Consider the following 16,774-nt stretch of genomic DNA (forward strand, 5'->3'; position numbering starts at 1 on the left):
ACTCTCTTTATTTGTTATTATTATTTGCTTGGTAAGTTTAATTGAGTAGAAATTAAAAGGCACATGTTCGTATTAAAAAACCCTCTTGGTTTGTTATTCCACGCTAATCATTCCGCTATAGCCGCTCTAACAGTAATTGTCATAGTTATCTCAACCTTCCTTTTTTTCTGTCATTGATAACAACATCGAACATCATGCTCGCCAAGAGGGTCTCTAACCAAATAAGGACACATGATGGTTGACTCTAGTGTTGGCTAGGATTTCTATGCGGAGTTATTGGAGAAGAAACCCTTGGTGGTTTCTAAATTGAAAAAGATTAAGATGGGTTTTTTATGGATTTTACCTCATGCACCTCTCTAAAATTAATCTTTGCACCTCTACATGTGATATCTTAAGGAAAAAAGGTGAACGTTTTAGGTTCATCTTTTCATACACGTTCCATATTTGGGTGAAAGATTTGTCATTCTTTTTATCAACAGATTTATCAATGAAAAAGTTCATCGGTAATAGAAATTTTAAATTAATGACGAATTTTAAGGTTTAATGTTATAGACGAATTTTAGCTTTTGAAATATTCATTAGCAAATGAAATATGTATTATCGACAAATTTTTCCATCTGTAAAATTCGTCGATAATAAGTCGGTTAGTAATTAAAATTTTAAAATTCATCGATAAAATCCGTCGATAATTCCTGATGGATTAATTTTTGTTTAAACGATTTCAAAAAAAATTGTTGTCCTTTTCCCTCTTTATTTGATAATTCTTTCTTTTTGGTATGTCGAGTTTTTCACCAAGTCATTTTGACTAGACTTTTTCTATTCTTATGGTTGATGTATTTCTTTCTAATTCACAAAAATATTTTTCCATCTTTTTCTTCAGTGAGAAGGTAATATAAACATTTTTCAGGCTCGGTGAGTTTTTCAAAACAAGATTTAAACATGATATTTCAATCAAAGTGGTTGTTTGTCCCTAACTCAAATTCATTAAAGAAAAATTGGCCTTGATGCTTTCCTCACCTTCTAATGTGCAGAATAACATTGAGTCCTTATGATACCAATTGCTGTTTTACAGAATAATATTAGGTAGCAAAACAAAACAGAGGAAATAAAATTCTGAAAGAGATAGAATATAAGAGTTGAAATAAAAGTGATCGCTATTATTTTCAATATACTTATAATACTTGCAGTAACCAAAAAAGCTAATTGAGATTCTCGCAAACTAATTTACTGTTATTATTCTCCCGAAGTTTGGGAGCATTTATTTTGACTAAAAAACTTTATTGAACAACTAAAACAAAAAAATAAAGTAAATAAAGAAGACAAGTGGAGTATAAAAGCAAATATTTACCAACAATCCTTCAAATTCAACGTAGGGATTTATATCTGATAATTTTTGAGCTTACAATTTAAAAGGACGCTTGTTTGAGTGTTCTATTCTCAGCAATTATAGTTAAAAAGGATTCCACCTGCATTATATCTTTACCAATGGCCTAAGCTTCGAACAACCAGATAGGATGAGAATTTTTAAAGATCTCAACTTATCTATCTCTTTTGGGAGATAGCTTAGACTTGTACAGTCCTTCAAATTTATCACTAGTATATTGGAGAGGTCACCAATGGATGGATGTACCTTACACAAAGTTGGGCAATCTTTTAGAATGAGCTGTTCAAGACTTGGTAGTCCTGAAAAGTCAGGTGTTTCTCTCAAGAACTTGGAGTGACTAAGATTAAGGAATTTTAACTGCTCTAAAACCTGCAAGCATAGTTTTTCGACAAAAGATTAGGAAAGATACAAAGTGCAATAGTTATAAACCGGACCAATTATACTATTTTTATTGTAATTAAACAATTAGTTTTAAAAGAAAAGGGCATGTAATGAATACCACGCGTTGTTGCCAGACTAGTCGGAGACGACTATGCTTGAAATCAATTGCAATTACATTTTCCAAATGAAAGTTCTTTGGAATGCATTTATATGGAAACCCTCGCCAACAAATCCATCTCAGTTGTTTAGAAATGTGCCCATAATCTCCACCAAGTTGTATATGATCAAGTTGTAGCAGTCTTAGTCTCTTCATTTTCTTGAAAGCATGAGCTTCAAACCAATCTCCAACGCTGAAATCAAGCTTCAGGGACAATATAGCTTCTGTACCCTGTGATGAGTATAGCAAAGAAAAACAATTTAAAAATCCCTGAGTAATTATTGATTATTGAGAGTTAATGTTCAGTTTACAACACATGGATTACACTTAAAAAGAAAACACTTTCAAAAGAAGTTTCATAATCATATAAAGAATGTTCTTACAGTATTCTTTTTCAGTGCATATACTACGTCTTCCTGAAACCACAATCGACTCCTTTTCCTTGGCTTCTCTAGGAATTCTTGAAAAATAATTGCTCTTCCCATCTCTTGTAACAAAGGATGCATTTGATGTTTGTTGTTCCTTTCAACTTTTATGAGGCCACGCTCTCTGAGAACTGTTATTCCAATATCAGCATGTAAATCTTCAAAACTTTTATGAGGCCACGCTCTCCGTATCACGTAAATCTTCAAAACTTATTTTTAATACGCTCAGAAGTTCATCCGGGGGAATTCTTTGTAGTTTCAACGATACACTTTCCCACACTTCTATTGTTCTATCACATAAACAGGAACCAAGGAACTGAAGAGCTAGCGTAGTCCTCCACAATAAACAACGACGTTTCTTGCGGGTAAACTCAATTCTTTTCTTGGTTTTGCTTCTCTAAAGGCATGCCAACTAAAAAGCTCAAGTGACTCATTTTCGTTCAAAAGATCCATTTTATAAACATAATTATCTCTGAATTGATTCAGCAAGTGAAAATCTCTAGTAGTAATGATTAGCACAGTTCCTTGACCGAACCATTCACGACTCCCGCATAGGTTTTCTAACTGGCCAATGTGATTCACATCATCAAGCACAATGAGCAACTTTTTTCGAGAAAATCCATTCTCGATCATAGTTCTTCCCATCCCAACGCTTTCCACCTCGAACTTGGATTTTAGGACATCAGAAAGAAGACTTTTTTGCAAAGCAACATACCTTTCATTCTCATTTTTTGGATCCCAAGCGTAACCAATATTCTCAATAAAACTCTTACCAATGAATTCACGAAAAATTCGATTGTAGGTGGCTTTGGCTATGGTTGTTTTACCCGACCCTCTCATTCCCAATATTCCTATCATACACACTTTGGTGGATTGATTTTCAATACATTTAATCACGTCTTCCACGCGGGACTCTAATCCAACAGGATATTCGGTAATAAACAAGTCTTTATAGTCCAGTAATGTCTTAACGTGCCTAACAATTCGCTTTACAAGTGCAGCATCGTGCCTTCAAGATGAATGATAATGTGTTACCAAAATTAAATCACAACCTTCACTCTCAAACCAAAGAAAGTAGGAAGGATTCATTTGTTTACCTGAAATTTCTGAAATCCCAACCGGTCATTCCTGCAGCTGTGGTGAGTACACGGCTCCACTTGGACAAAGCATGTTTCAGTTGTTCTCCTGAATAGCTTCTGTGTGCAGCTTCTTCCAACGCTTTTCCAAAATCATCCTTCTGATGACGTACATCCGATGGGTCAATCTCGTAAAATACGGGCAGAACTATTTGGCCAAATGTTTCGTGGCATTCAATGATTTTTTCAAGCTCAAGAAGACACCAGGTAGATTCAATGTATGATTTGGAGAAAACGATTATCGTAATCTTAGTGTGTCCTATTGCTCGCATGTGCTCTTCCAGCTTGATTCCCTCATGCAGATTCTCCTGGCTAATCAATGTTTTGACTTGAGATTGTAAAAGGATAGAGTGGAGATGAGAAACAAACCTTCGACCGATTTCTTCTCCACCAAAGTTGATGAACACATCGTGTATGAAATGGGGTTCTGATGTTAAGAAGGATGAAGATGATGATGATAAAGAAGAAGATGCAAACTCCATAGAATGAATTGAAGTCCACTCTTCAAAGATAAAGCGATAATGTTAAAGATTAATATGTTTTATATGTAGTCCTGAATTGCGTTATCACTCACCCATTGTTAAATGTAAAAACTAAATCTACTAATGACTTTAATTGTCAAATGACAGTCAGCCATACTTGTATCTCGTATACATATATACCTTACTTTTGTTTAAGGAGAATGACTCTCGTTTTTCTCTCTTTCTGCATTACATTCTCTGCTACACTCTCTTATCACTGCTCCATTCTCACAAACATCTAGCAGTGCTAACAGCGGTATCCAGAGCTGAAGGTTGCGAAATCTGGTGAAATTCTGCGATGTCCAAGAACACGATTCAAGAAGAAAGGAGTGATGGCCGGATTAATTCACAGTAACCTACCGATATTTGACAGTAAAGGTTATGATGATTGGTGCGTGAAAATGGAAGCTATTCTTGGGTTTCAAGAAGTTGATGAAATAGTGAAGAAAGGACTCCAAGAACCTTTGAAAGGCGACTCAGAAGAAGTGAAAAGGTTGTACAAAGAAAACATAAGGCTTGACTGCAAGACAAGGATGTTTCTCCATCAATGCATTTATGCCTCAATCTTTCAAAAGGTATCGAAAGCTATCACGACCAAAGAAGTCTGGGACATTCTACAAGATGGTTATGGAAATTCTGGTAAGGTAAAAAAGGTTCGTTTGCAGTCCCTATAGAGGCAATATGAGCTTATATGCGTGAGGGAGCAGGAAACGGTGGTGGAGTACATTAGCAGAATTCAAATCGTGGTGAACGCTATGAGAGCATGCGATAAGGTTGTGAAGGACAAGAAGATTGTAGAGAAAATACTTCGAACCTTAACACCACAGTACGATCATATCGTGGTTGCCATAGAGGAATGCAAGGATCTTGAGACGATGAAGGTGGAAGAGCTGCAGAATTCCCTTGAAGCGCATGAACAGAGGTTGACTGAGAGAAAGAATGCAGAAAAGGGTGTGACGTAGGGCACTAATCAAGCGTTGCAGGCCAGGAATAATCAAAGTTTCAAAGGTCATGGGAGAGGCAGAGGGAGATCACGTGGTGGACGCAATGATGGTAAAAGCACGAAACCCTCTGATCAAATCAGTGAAGACAATGGAGGTGAGCAGAAGGAGGGAAACAATAGAGGAGGCAGACAATTTAGAGGTAGAGGAGGAAAAGGGTACGACAAAAGAAGTGTTCAATGCTACACCTATAACAAATTTGGGCACTACTCTGTAGAGTATTGGCAAAATGAAGCCGCGAAGGAGTCCAAGAACAACGAAGCAGAAAATCTTGCCCAGGATGATTGTGATTCAGAGTCTGATCGCGTTGTGCTGATGAGCACTCTAGAACGAGTAGAAGAGAAGCAGTGTAGAGAAATAGTGCGGGACAGGTGTGACTATGTGGGAGAGAACGTGTTGCAGCCGAAAACAACACGTCATGTTGCGGGTGCGTGTCGTTGTTGCACTGACCACGCGTCGCATTTGGAGGAGATGAGCCATGCAGCGAATGTTAAAGAAATTAAACGTGTGTTGTTGTCGAGCGAACACGATCGTGCTGAAGATGATTCATGCTGATACTTATATATTGGATGTTCTAACCACATGATAGGAAGAAGAGAGTGGTTAGTAAATCTTGATTCAAGAATAAAAAGCAATGTGAGGTTCATTAAGGATAGCACGGTGACAGCAGAAGGAGTTGGTAGAGTTCTGATCACGTGCAAGAATGGTGGAGTCGCATTTATGGACGACGTGATGTACGTTTCAACGATGAAAAGCAACTTGTTAACCCTTGGACAACTCTTGGAGAAAGGCTATACCATGTCAATGCATCAGAACCTCACCGAAGTGTTTGACAAAAGACAGTGTCTTGTGATCAAAGCCCCACTAGCCAAGAATAGGACGTTCAAGGTAAATCTGAATGCAGCAGCAATACAGTGTTTATCCTCGTTGAATGTTGAAGAGGAAAACTAGGTATGGCATTATAGATTCAGGCATTTGAATTTCAAAAGCCTGAGTTTGTTAAACAGTAAAGAGTTGATAAAAGGTGTGCCTTTGATAAACACTCCAAAGAAGATTTGTAAAGGGTGTGCTATGGGAAAACAAGCCAGAAGAAAATTTAAGAAGTTTGCGCCTGAAAGAGCTAAACAGCCACTCGATGTAGTCCATCCAGATGTGTGTGGCCCCTTCGAAGTACCAACACTTGGAGGTAATAGATATTTTCTAATTTTTGTAGATGAATGGACTAGGAAGATATGGGTTTATCTGTTGAAAGAAAAGAAAGAAGTTTTCTCATGTTTTGTTAAATTTTGTGCCATGGTGGAGAGGCAATCGGCCCTGCAAATAAAGATTTTTAGAGCCGATGGAGGTGGAGAGTTTAATTCTGGGGAGATGAGCAAATTCTGTGATGAGAAGGGAATTGTACACGAGGTTGTTGCTCCATACACACCTCAGCACAATGGCTTGGCCAAGAGGAGGAAAAGAACACTACTTGAAATGACCAGATGCTTGATTAAAGGGAAGAATTTGCCACACATCTTATGGGGAGAGGTTGTCTCTACAGCAGCCTATTTGTTGAATAGAAGTCCAACAAAAGCCTTGGCAAACTGCACTCCAGAAGAGGCGTGGTATGGAATCAAGCCATCAGTAGATCACCTGAGGATATTCGGATTCATGTGTTACAAACACGTTCAAGATGAGAGGAGGAAGAAGTTAGGAGATAAGAGTGAGGTTTTCATCCTGGTTGGTTACCATCCAACAGGCGCCTACAGATTATATAGTCCAAAGAAGAATGAGATTGTGACTAACAGAGATGTATTGATAGACGCGTCTACTACATTCAATTGGCTGGAAGCATAAACTGGTTTAAATCCATCTACTGTTGTATCTAGCTGGCTGGAGGAGAAAAGGCCTAAAGAGACTAAACATATAGTTTCTAATGAAGAAGTTAACAATAGAAGATCACAAAGAGCTCGGTTCCCCTCAACGAGGCTTGCAGGATGAGGTGTTCACGGACAATGAAATTGCAGATTCAGGTGACATCATTCATTATGCTTTTCTTGCCAATGCTGAAACACTTTCATGGGAACAAGCTGTTGATATTAAAGAATGGAAGGAGGCTATGTTGGAGAAGCTGAAAGCAATTGAGAAGAATAGAATGTAGGAGATGGTAGAGTTACCTCAACATAAACAGGCTATTGAGATTAAATGGGTGTTCAAAACAAAGTATAAACCAGATGAAAGCGTTGCAAATTGGAAGGCTAGGCTGGTAACAAAAGGCTTCTTGTAGAAACCTGGAATAGACTTCACTAATGTTTTTGCACCTGTTGCAAGACTTGAAATGGTAAGGCTTGTTGTTTCTATGGCTAATTTCAATAGTTGGAACATTTGGCATATGGATGTCAAATCTGCATTTCTGAATGGCCCTTTTGAAGAAGAAGTTTTTGTTAGACAGCCACCTAGATTTGTAAAGAAAGGTCAAGAGCTGAAGGTGTACAAATTGAACAAGGATTTGTATGGCCTTCGTCAGGCACCTCGAGCCTAGAATAAACACATTGACGCGCTGCTCATCAAACTTGGCTTCCAAAAATGCACTATTGAATTTGGAGTCTATATGAAATTTGCTGAGCAACAAGGTATTTTGCTGGTGTGCCTGTACGTTGATGATTTGCTAGTTACTAGGAGCTCTACAGAGGAAATTGAAGGATTTAAGTTGAAAATGAAAAACGAATTTGAAATGACAGATCTCGGTAGTTTGAGCCACTTTCTTGGCTGGAGTTTGTGCAGACAGTAGATGGAGTTTTCCTTCATCAAAGAAAGTATGTCAACGAGACTCTAAAGAGATTTAATATGAAAGACTGCAATTGCACGTCAATTCCAGTCATGGTCAACTTGAAACTCTCGAGTCAGGAGAAAGAAAGCAAGGTGGATGCAACCTTGTTCAAGCAATTAGTAGGATCTCTTAGATATATGTGTAACAGCAGACCTAACATCAGTTTTGGAGTTAGGTTAGTTAGCAGATTCATGCATGATCCAAGACAGTCTCATCCCGCTGCAGCCAAGCACATCCTGTGCTACTTGAAGGGAACAACAAATTACGATCTTCTTTTCCCCAAGAAGTTTGACAGTATGAGTGGAGTTTTGGAGGCATGGTGTGACTCAGATTGGAGTGGTGATCAGGTGGATAGGAAGAGCACCTATGGGTACTTGTTTAAGTGTATGGGAGCTTCAATCTCTTGGTGCTCAAAGAAACAAAATGTTGTTGCACTTTCTTCCTGTGAAGCGGAGTACATATCCTTTGCAGAGACTGTCTGCCAATGTGCATGGTTAGAAGCTATTCTACGTGAATTAAAGATCGAACATAGTAAGCCAATATGATTAATGGTGGATAACAGATCAGCTATCAGTTTATCCAGAAACCTAGTCTCTCATGGCAGAAACAAGCATATAAAGACCAAATTTAACTATGTAAGAGATCAAGTTAGTAAAGGGAAGTTGGAATTGGTGTACTGTACCACAAAAGAATCGACTGCGGACATCTTCACCAAGGCATTAAGACAAAACAGGTTTGAGAAGCTGAGGGATTCTCTTGGAGTTAAATTCCTAAGTAGTTTAGTTTTAGAGAGGAGTGTTAAATGTAAAAACTAAATCTACTAACGACTTTAACTGTCAAATGACAGTCAGCCATACTTGTATCTGGTATACATATATACCTTACTTTTGTTTAAGGAGAGTGACTCTCGTTTTTCTCTCTTTCTGCATTACATTCTCTACTACACTCTGTTATCACTATTGCATTCTCACAAACATCTAGCAGTGCTAACAGCTAACACCCAAAATCAAATACCATTTATATTTTATATTTTTCCTCCTGAACCCATCTCGCTATTCATACTTCCTTTTTTTGCGACCTCTGCGTTAAATTTTTAGAAAGACACTCTAAGCGTTGCAATTATTCACTTTCGATTTCAAAGAAAAATTTTAAATATTAAAATATTTATATTGTTTAAGTAAGATTTTTAAAGAAATTACGATATTCTATCAAAATTATTAAAAAGATTTAGAAAAGGAAACAATTAAACAATATTTAATTAAGATTTTAAAGGAAAACATTAGTTGCTGTGTAGAATTCATAGTTTTTCGCTTTCTTTATTCTTTCATTCTAACACAAAAACTTTAATGGAAGATTTACATACTTCATATAATTCTTTTTACCTTTCTTATGAAGTTGTGTCAAGGAGTTTATCATTTTTTTAATTACGTGAGAAACTATCTTTGTTAGATACCAAACTGCTTCCCTAAAAGCAATTTTAAATGATCGAATTCTCCGTCTTTAAGCATTGGTAAAAAATGACTTTAAAAAAACGATACAAAGAAACTGAAATCTATTGTTAAAGAATGAATGTATAAAGCAAGCAGCAATACAACACATTATTCACAAATAGAGAAGCAGTCTGAACATTAAATTACACTAGTTTCTACAACAAAATTTAATTAAAATAAATGGAACATGATTTATCATGAGTAAGACAAGTTATAAATTCTGATAAACTCTTTATCATTGTTGACATTATTTATTCTTTATTGATCTTTAAACAAGGAATGTGGGAAATCTTAGGCCAGATTCATTCCTCCATTCCTTGTCTGACAGGCCGAAATTCATCGGTAAATATGCAGTCGGTAATATTTACTACTGGAAATTTATATTTATTTGTAATTAGAAGGTAATTAAGAGAGAGCCCATCTTCATTCTAAAACTAAAACGATAAAACATCAAATAAAAACTAATCAAAAATGAAAAATTAGAAGGTATCAAAGGACAGGGAAGATCAAGTTCGTCCGATTTGCGGTGATTATACGTGGCTTGCAATTTGCATCTTCAAGGTGCTGTAATGGAAGTTTGATGGTGAACATTGCCGCTGCTTCAACGACATCCCATTATGTGTGAATTGACGTCATGGTAAAGCTTGCATATGCTTTCGCATTTGTTAGGTCCATATTCAGGTGGTTGCTGCAAATGGTGGTCGGGTGGCTTACAACCTCTAATGTTGAACGATGGCTGCAGTGCGGTGGTTCTCTCACGGTTTCATGTATGGATTACGTTATTTCCAATCCCAATCAATTTGAGTCCTTTAAATTTTTCACTGATAACGACATCGAACACTGTATTAGAAAGTAAATTTTTAAGCCTAACTCAACCCCACAAAACCGACTTGTAAGGTGAGGTTTGCACCTCACTTATATATTATAATTTGGACTTATCTCTAGTCGATGCGAGACTTCCAACACACCTCCTTCACGTCGAGATATAGACATCTTGAGCGTGATAGTAGAAATTGGGTGGTCCGATAGCGGCCCGACATCGGATAGAATAGAAATGCCCAAGAAACAAGAAATATTGCTAGGATAGGCTCCAACCATGGCTTTGATACCATATTAAGAAGTGGATTTTAAGCCTAACTCAACCACACAAAACCAGCTTGTAAGGTGAGGTTTGCACCGCACTTATATATTATAAATTGGCTTTATCCCTAGTTGATGTGGGACTTCCAACACACTATGCTCGCCAACAGAGGCTCTAGCTAGATAAGGACACATGATGGTTGACTCTAGTGTTGGCTAAGGTTTCTATGTGGAGTTATTGGAGAAGAAACCCTTGATGGTTTTTAAATTGAAAAAGATGAAGATGGGTTTCTTAAGGATTTTTCTTCGTGCACGTCTCTGAAATTAATCTTTACACCTCCACATGTTATATCTTGAGGAAAAATGGTGAACATTTTAGGTTCAGCTTTTCATACACGTTGCATATTTTGGTGAAAAAATTGTTGCTCTTTTTATTAACAGATTTATTGATGAAAAAGTTCGTTGATAATAGAAATTTTAAATTATTGACGAATTTTAAGGATTAAAGTTATACACAAATTTTACGTTTGAAAATATTCGTCGGTAAATGAAATATGTATTATCGACATATTTTTTCATCTGCAAAATTTGTTGATAATAAGTCAGATATTAATTAAAATTTTAAATTTCATCGATAAAATCCTTCCATAATTCAAATTTACTGGTGGATTTATTTTCGTTTCTAAAATTCCATCCAAAATTTCAAGAATTTTTGTTGTACTTTTCCCAATCTTTATTTGATAATTCTTTCTTTTTGGTATGTGAACTTTTTCACTCAGTCATTTTGACTAGCTTTTTCTATTCTTATGTTTCACGTATTTCTTTCTAATTCACACATATTTTTCCATCTTTTTCTTCAAAGAGGAAGTACAAACATTTTTCAGGCTCGGTGTGTTTTTCCAAAACAAGGTTTAAACATGATATTTCAATCAAATTCAAAGTTGTTGTTTGTCCCTAATTCAAATTCATTAAAGAAAAATTTGCCTTCATGCTTTCCTCACCTTCTAATGTGCAAACCAAAGATGAACACTTGACACATAATTACTCTACACAAAGCGTATGCTTTCCACCAACATTATATCTTTTCCAATGGCATAAGCTTCGAACAACCAGACACTACAAGAAAAAATTGAATTACATACAGCCAAAATCCGTATATAAGGCCCAAAATCCGTATATAACACTTGGTTACATACGACTTATATACGGACAAAAATCCGTATATAAAACTATCGTAGATAAATTATATACGGATATGTCCGTATATAATTTATATATGGATTTTTCGGTATGTAATTTATATACGGATTTTTTCATATGTAATTATATACGAAAAAAATTTGTATGTAATTATATATGGAAAAATTCGTATATAAAATCCGTATATAAATTATATACGAAAAAATCTGTATGTAAAATTTGTATGTATATTATATACGGAAAAATCTGTATGTAATTTATATACGGAAAAATCTGTATGTAACTTATGGTTTTATAAAAAAAATTTAGATGATCTCACATCTACACCCAATAACTAATAGTTTCATATACTGCTAAAAGTCAAATAAAATTGTCAAATTATAAAAAATAATACCAAATATCTGTCAATTTTTATTAAAACGTGATGTTTACAACTGGATGGTCCTACCTCATTGTAACTAGATTGTCATCGGATATTACAGAAATTAAGGCAGAGGTAACTGATTATGCAATATATACTATTATACTATTGAGACAAAAGTTAGTCATGTTATATTCTACTTTGGTCCATTGCAAAAGTTACAAAACCATGAAACTATGGTCGAACTGGTAGAGCTTTGGGCAAAGCCTCATGAGCAGTGACTGACAGAGTCTGAAGCTTGCAATAAGAGGAAATGAAGGGAGAATAGTCTCCACTAATGGAAAGTTCTTCCTTGGCATCATAAAGTCCTTCTCTTTCAACCTCAAACTTGGACAATAGTCTCCACTTCCATCTCCAAGATAGATCAACCTCTTATCCTCTTCTGATATTGAATCTTGGATTCTCTCTATCACTAAACCCTGCAATCATTCACACAAAATAACGTCTTTCAATCTTTGATAATTGAAGAAGCTTCAACTCAACATTTCATAATTTTGTATTTATTTGGAACTATTGGTGGGGCCTATGTCAAAAATAATCCTTATTCTGTATTTCAATCAAATCCTGTGGGCTCATACCAGAGAAAAAACCAGAATGGCATGGTTGCTTGGTTAAGAAAAATTTTGATATTTTTTAAGGCCGAGAAATCAGGAAACAACACTCCACAGTTAACACTTGTCAACATGATTAAAAATAGAAAATAATACTTTCCCAGAAACTAGAGCCAGTTAACATCAACTTGAAAACAATATTTGGAAATGTGTATAGTTGCCAATTGCATATACCACAATACAAACCTGTAATATATATAAACACAACTATCCATCACAATAGTTTTCATTCAACACCATACCAAACATTTTACATTTAAAATAGATATATTACATAAACAACTTAACAAAATATACTCAAACCTATTAATGAATTATTGAACACTTACAATATCAAATTTACGATTTTTCATACAATCAAGAGGCGTGGAAAGATTTTGTTTGGATAATGATATCTCTTCCAATACAATGTTGAAATTGCACACAAATTCTCTAATTTTCACTTCAAGCATCTCAATTACACTCCTAAAAAGAGAAAAGTACTATTAAAATTGGTCTGTTACTAGATTTTCTCTAGCTAAATTTTAAAATTGAGACATAATGATTGTATACCTATAACCCACAAAAGATGGCAGCACATTCTGAATGGGGTACAAGGCGTTCAATGAAGCTAGAAGAAATAAAACACGACATACTTCAATTAAATTTTTCCAAAATAATAAAAAAAATTATATTGAGATTTACAATGAAACACATGCCTCCAATTGAAATTAAACTAAAACTAATTTGAAAAATGATACTTACCCTTCATAAAATTTGCAGTATATTAATACATCAACATGGAACTTTAATTAGAAATCCTAGGAAGATGATAAGGCAATGGGAATTTTAAAAAAAAATATTTCTAGGATCAAACTAAAGAAAACATAGAAAAATCACATAGATAATTAATTAAGAGCTAGTCAGAAAAAACTTGATAACTAGGCAAACTAATAAAAGTGCAGTAAAAAAAAAGAAGCTAAATCCGTGAGTCATCTTTGGAGGATGTGGTCAAAAAGCTTTAGACATAACTAAAAATGTATATACAACTTTTTTTCACATGTCTTAGATTAATAAAAACGGTGGCATCAATATACCATTTTGCTTCTTCGATTGATCTCTCAAGATTTAATATAAGAACAAACTTCTTATCCAAAGGCCACTAAACGGTAATTCTGCAGCCAATTAGATCTTTAGCGTCACTTTCACCTTTCTTTGTTGTACACTATAGGAAAGTGTAGAACCACTTTACTTTTTAATCTTATGGATACAAAGAATGTGAGACAGTAATGTCCCATGATATTCACACTAAAATGACACCTATGTTAAAGTTGTATTTTTTTTCCTTTTTATAATTACCAAAGACGAAGATATTTCTTCGACTACAATTAAAATATAATGAAAAGGTACTTTATTTCACTTGTTAAAAAACTTCACTTATTTCGTTTTGACCCTTTTCTCACAGTAATGATGTTACAATGATCACAGATAAAGAATTTAAGATCCAAGATAATCAAATAAAATATAGATTTATTATGTGTTAAGTCTAGGGGTGGACAAAAATCATTTTTCCCCGTCTGATCAACTTTTGCACTGTTTTGATCTATTTAGAATTCATTTCATCAAATCTGTTTTTTTGTTGACTAATTGAGTACCAGGAGCCTCTTTGGATGAGCTTCTTTATAAGCTCTTTTTAAAAGAGAAATATAAGAAGAACCTTTATCATAAACTAAAATTAATTTATCCATATGTTACTTTCCATAACCTTTATCATAATTCCTCTAACTTCTTATTTTTAACTCATGCATAAACTAAATTTGGAACTTGTCAAGTAGCTATACAAACAAGTTAAAGTAAAAAAAAAATTAAGACTCTTTATATGCCAAGGGGGCATCCTTTGCATTATAAGAATACAAACACATAACCTGATTTCAAATTCATGATGATCAAGAGTTTATTACTTGAGTATGGTGATACGCTGTCGTTGAAACTATCAAATTAATACTACTTTTCAAGGTAACTTCAGTATTGCCAAGTAGTATTCAAGAAAGTAGGTAGGCTAAAGTAATCCTGAGTCGTCTCCCAACGAATACGGAATTGCTTTTGAATATCTGACTCTTACGAATGCTATGCAATGCTTATGGATAAAAGTAATGTTTGGAGAATGTTTAAAGAACAAATAAGAAACTTAAAAACAGTTACGATGAAATAGGCTAATTCCACTGCTTTTCCAAGATAGATTCATCATCAGTTATTCACAAATAGTTGTTCAATTGATTATTGTTTAAGTTTCAAATTAATTAAAGTACATTCTTAATTAATTTGAGGGCGATCATGCATTTAACCAAAGTAAATTCTCAATCAAATGTAAAATCTTTCTAGATTATTCACAATAAATTCAACCAAAGTACATTCTCAATCAAATTCTATTGTGTTTAATCATGTCTATTCTTAAATCTCCTAACCAAGTTAAAAGTTAATCAATCAAAGTAAATTCTCAATTGATTATAGTTGAAATTATTACTACTAACCAAAGTACATTCTCAATTGATAGTAAAAACCATTTAATCATATGAAAGTTCCTAAATTAAATCAAAGTAAATTCTCAATTAAACCTAGAAATCCTAGAACTCATATAATCAATATGCATGTAGATTCAAACACATTATGATGCAACAATCTTTACTTTTAACAAGATATAGAGATGAAAGACATAGAGAGAGAAAAACTTAAATCAATAATCAAAATAAACAATTGCATTAACTTAACGTAACCTCAGAATCCATCAGGGAATTACAGCAGATTAGCCCTAGATGCTTAAATACAAGATGAAAGAAAAGTGAGAGGAGTATCAGAGAATGAATGAATTAAGTCCTTGGGTCTCTTTATATAGGGCTTGATTGGGCTTGGACTCTGAGTATTTAGTTGATAGAATATTTTATCTTATATCTTCCAAATAACTAAAAGATTTAGATAATTATAACATTATTTGAAAGATATTTTCTATTGATATTCCCAAATTAAATTAATTCAACAACTGAATTTTATCTTTTAGCTTTTCTGAATTTCCAAAATTGCACAAATACCCTGAGATTTCCTCTATCTGCATTTTAGCCCCAACTGAATTTCCCAAAATTGCAACTGAATCCCTTAGTTGACCAGAATCAATTCTGTTTGACCAGTTTTTTACAGTCAATGGGAAACTGACACGTGTCAGCCCCTTTCCCACCCAAAATTAGGGTTTCAGATTGGGGGAAAGGGAGTTCTTGTGCCTCTTCCTGTGCCGCTGTTCGAATTGGTTCGAGCTCGCCCTCTGTGAATCTAGTTTTTCTGGGTTTTCCTCCTTGCAGGTGCGAGCTATTGGCAGTGGCAGAGTCCAGAGTTATGCGGCGGTGATGGAGGCGGTGCGAAGAAGATGGAACTCGCGAGAAGTTCACGAATTGCGGTTGAGATGCGCGATTGGGTTCCGAGAAGGTGGCGTACTCGTGGTTCATGGTGGTGATGGTGAGACCGTGGCGATGGCATAGTGGTACTGTAGTGGCAAGGCGCGAGTGGCGTGGAGCGCGACGGTTGCTGTGCGACGGCGCGATTTCGCGAGGAAGAATTGGGTTTTGCTGTGTGGTTTTTCTGAGTGTAGGTGGTGCGCGAGAAGCGTGGTCTGATGATGGTGATGTGCGTTGAAGGTTGCGATCTGCGACGCGGCGCCTCATGGTCTGGCGGAGGCGGTGCGACATGGTGGTTGCCTCTCGCGAGGAAGAAGAATGGTTGCGCGATGATGACGATGAGCTGGATTTTGTTGGCGGCGGCCTTGGTGGTTGACGGTGGTTTCACGGTGGCGGCCTGACTGGTATCCGCGGCGGCTATCGGGATCTTGCGAGAAAGAAGAAGAAGTTGGTCGGCGGTGAGGTGGTACGGCGACGGCTGACGGTAGAGTGGATTAGGGTTTCTCTTTGGAGAAGATGATGCACATGTCTTAGGGCTGAGGTGGCGTGTTCTGATTGGTTCACTAGTAAGTGAAAGGATTAATGATGTGGCATCATCTGGGTGGTTCAATTTGTTAATGATGGATTACCACGTGGCATGATCTGGTGAAGTTTGGCTTAGGAGGGGTATGGGTAGGGAAATTTAGGAGGTGTATTTAGAATAGGGTTACTGTTTGGCTTAGTATTGGGCCTGTTT

At 35.7% G+C, this 16,774-nt stretch overlaps 3 protein-coding genes across 3 annotated transcripts; 1 reads left to right on the top strand and 2 right to left on the bottom strand.

Annotated features, from left to right (window-relative positions):
- Positions 1-1,377: 1,377 nt before the first annotated feature.
- LOC108346656 (disease resistance protein RUN1-like) lies at positions 1,378-3,965 on the bottom strand. The gene is made up of 4 exons (XM_052868723.1): positions 3,445-3,965; positions 2,306-3,356; positions 1,884-2,153; positions 1,378-1,753 (listed from the first exon to the last, which is right to left on the bottom strand). The coding sequence occupies exons 1-2, from the start codon at positions 3,963-3,965 to the stop codon at positions 2,672-2,674; spliced, it is 1,206 nt and encodes a 401-aa protein (XP_052724683.1). The 3' UTR covers positions 1,378-1,753; positions 1,884-2,153; positions 2,306-2,671.
- On the bottom strand, positions 1,472-2,407 carry LOC128193929 (disease resistance protein TAO1-like). Its single transcript, XM_052868124.1, has 3 exons — positions 2,306-2,407; positions 1,884-2,153; positions 1,472-1,753 (listed from the first exon to the last, which is right to left on the bottom strand). The coding sequence occupies exons 1-3, from the start codon at positions 2,405-2,407 to the stop codon at positions 1,472-1,474; spliced, it is 654 nt and encodes a 217-aa protein (XP_052724084.1).
- Positions 3,966-7,864: 3,899 nt separating the features above from the next.
- LOC108346657 (secreted RxLR effector protein 161-like) lies at positions 7,865-8,359 on the top strand. Its single transcript, XM_017585719.1, has one exon. It carries the CDS (start codon positions 7,865-7,867, stop codon positions 8,357-8,359), a length of 495 nt encoding a protein of 164 aa, XP_017441208.1.
- Positions 8,360-16,774: the final 8,415 nt, after the last annotated feature.

Source organism: Vigna angularis, chromosome 9 (genome assembly GCF_016808095.1).
Source record: "Vigna angularis cultivar LongXiaoDou No.4 chromosome 9, ASM1680809v1, whole genome shotgun sequence".
Classification (NCBI taxonomy): Eukaryota; Viridiplantae; Streptophyta; class Magnoliopsida; order Fabales; family Fabaceae; genus Vigna; species Vigna angularis.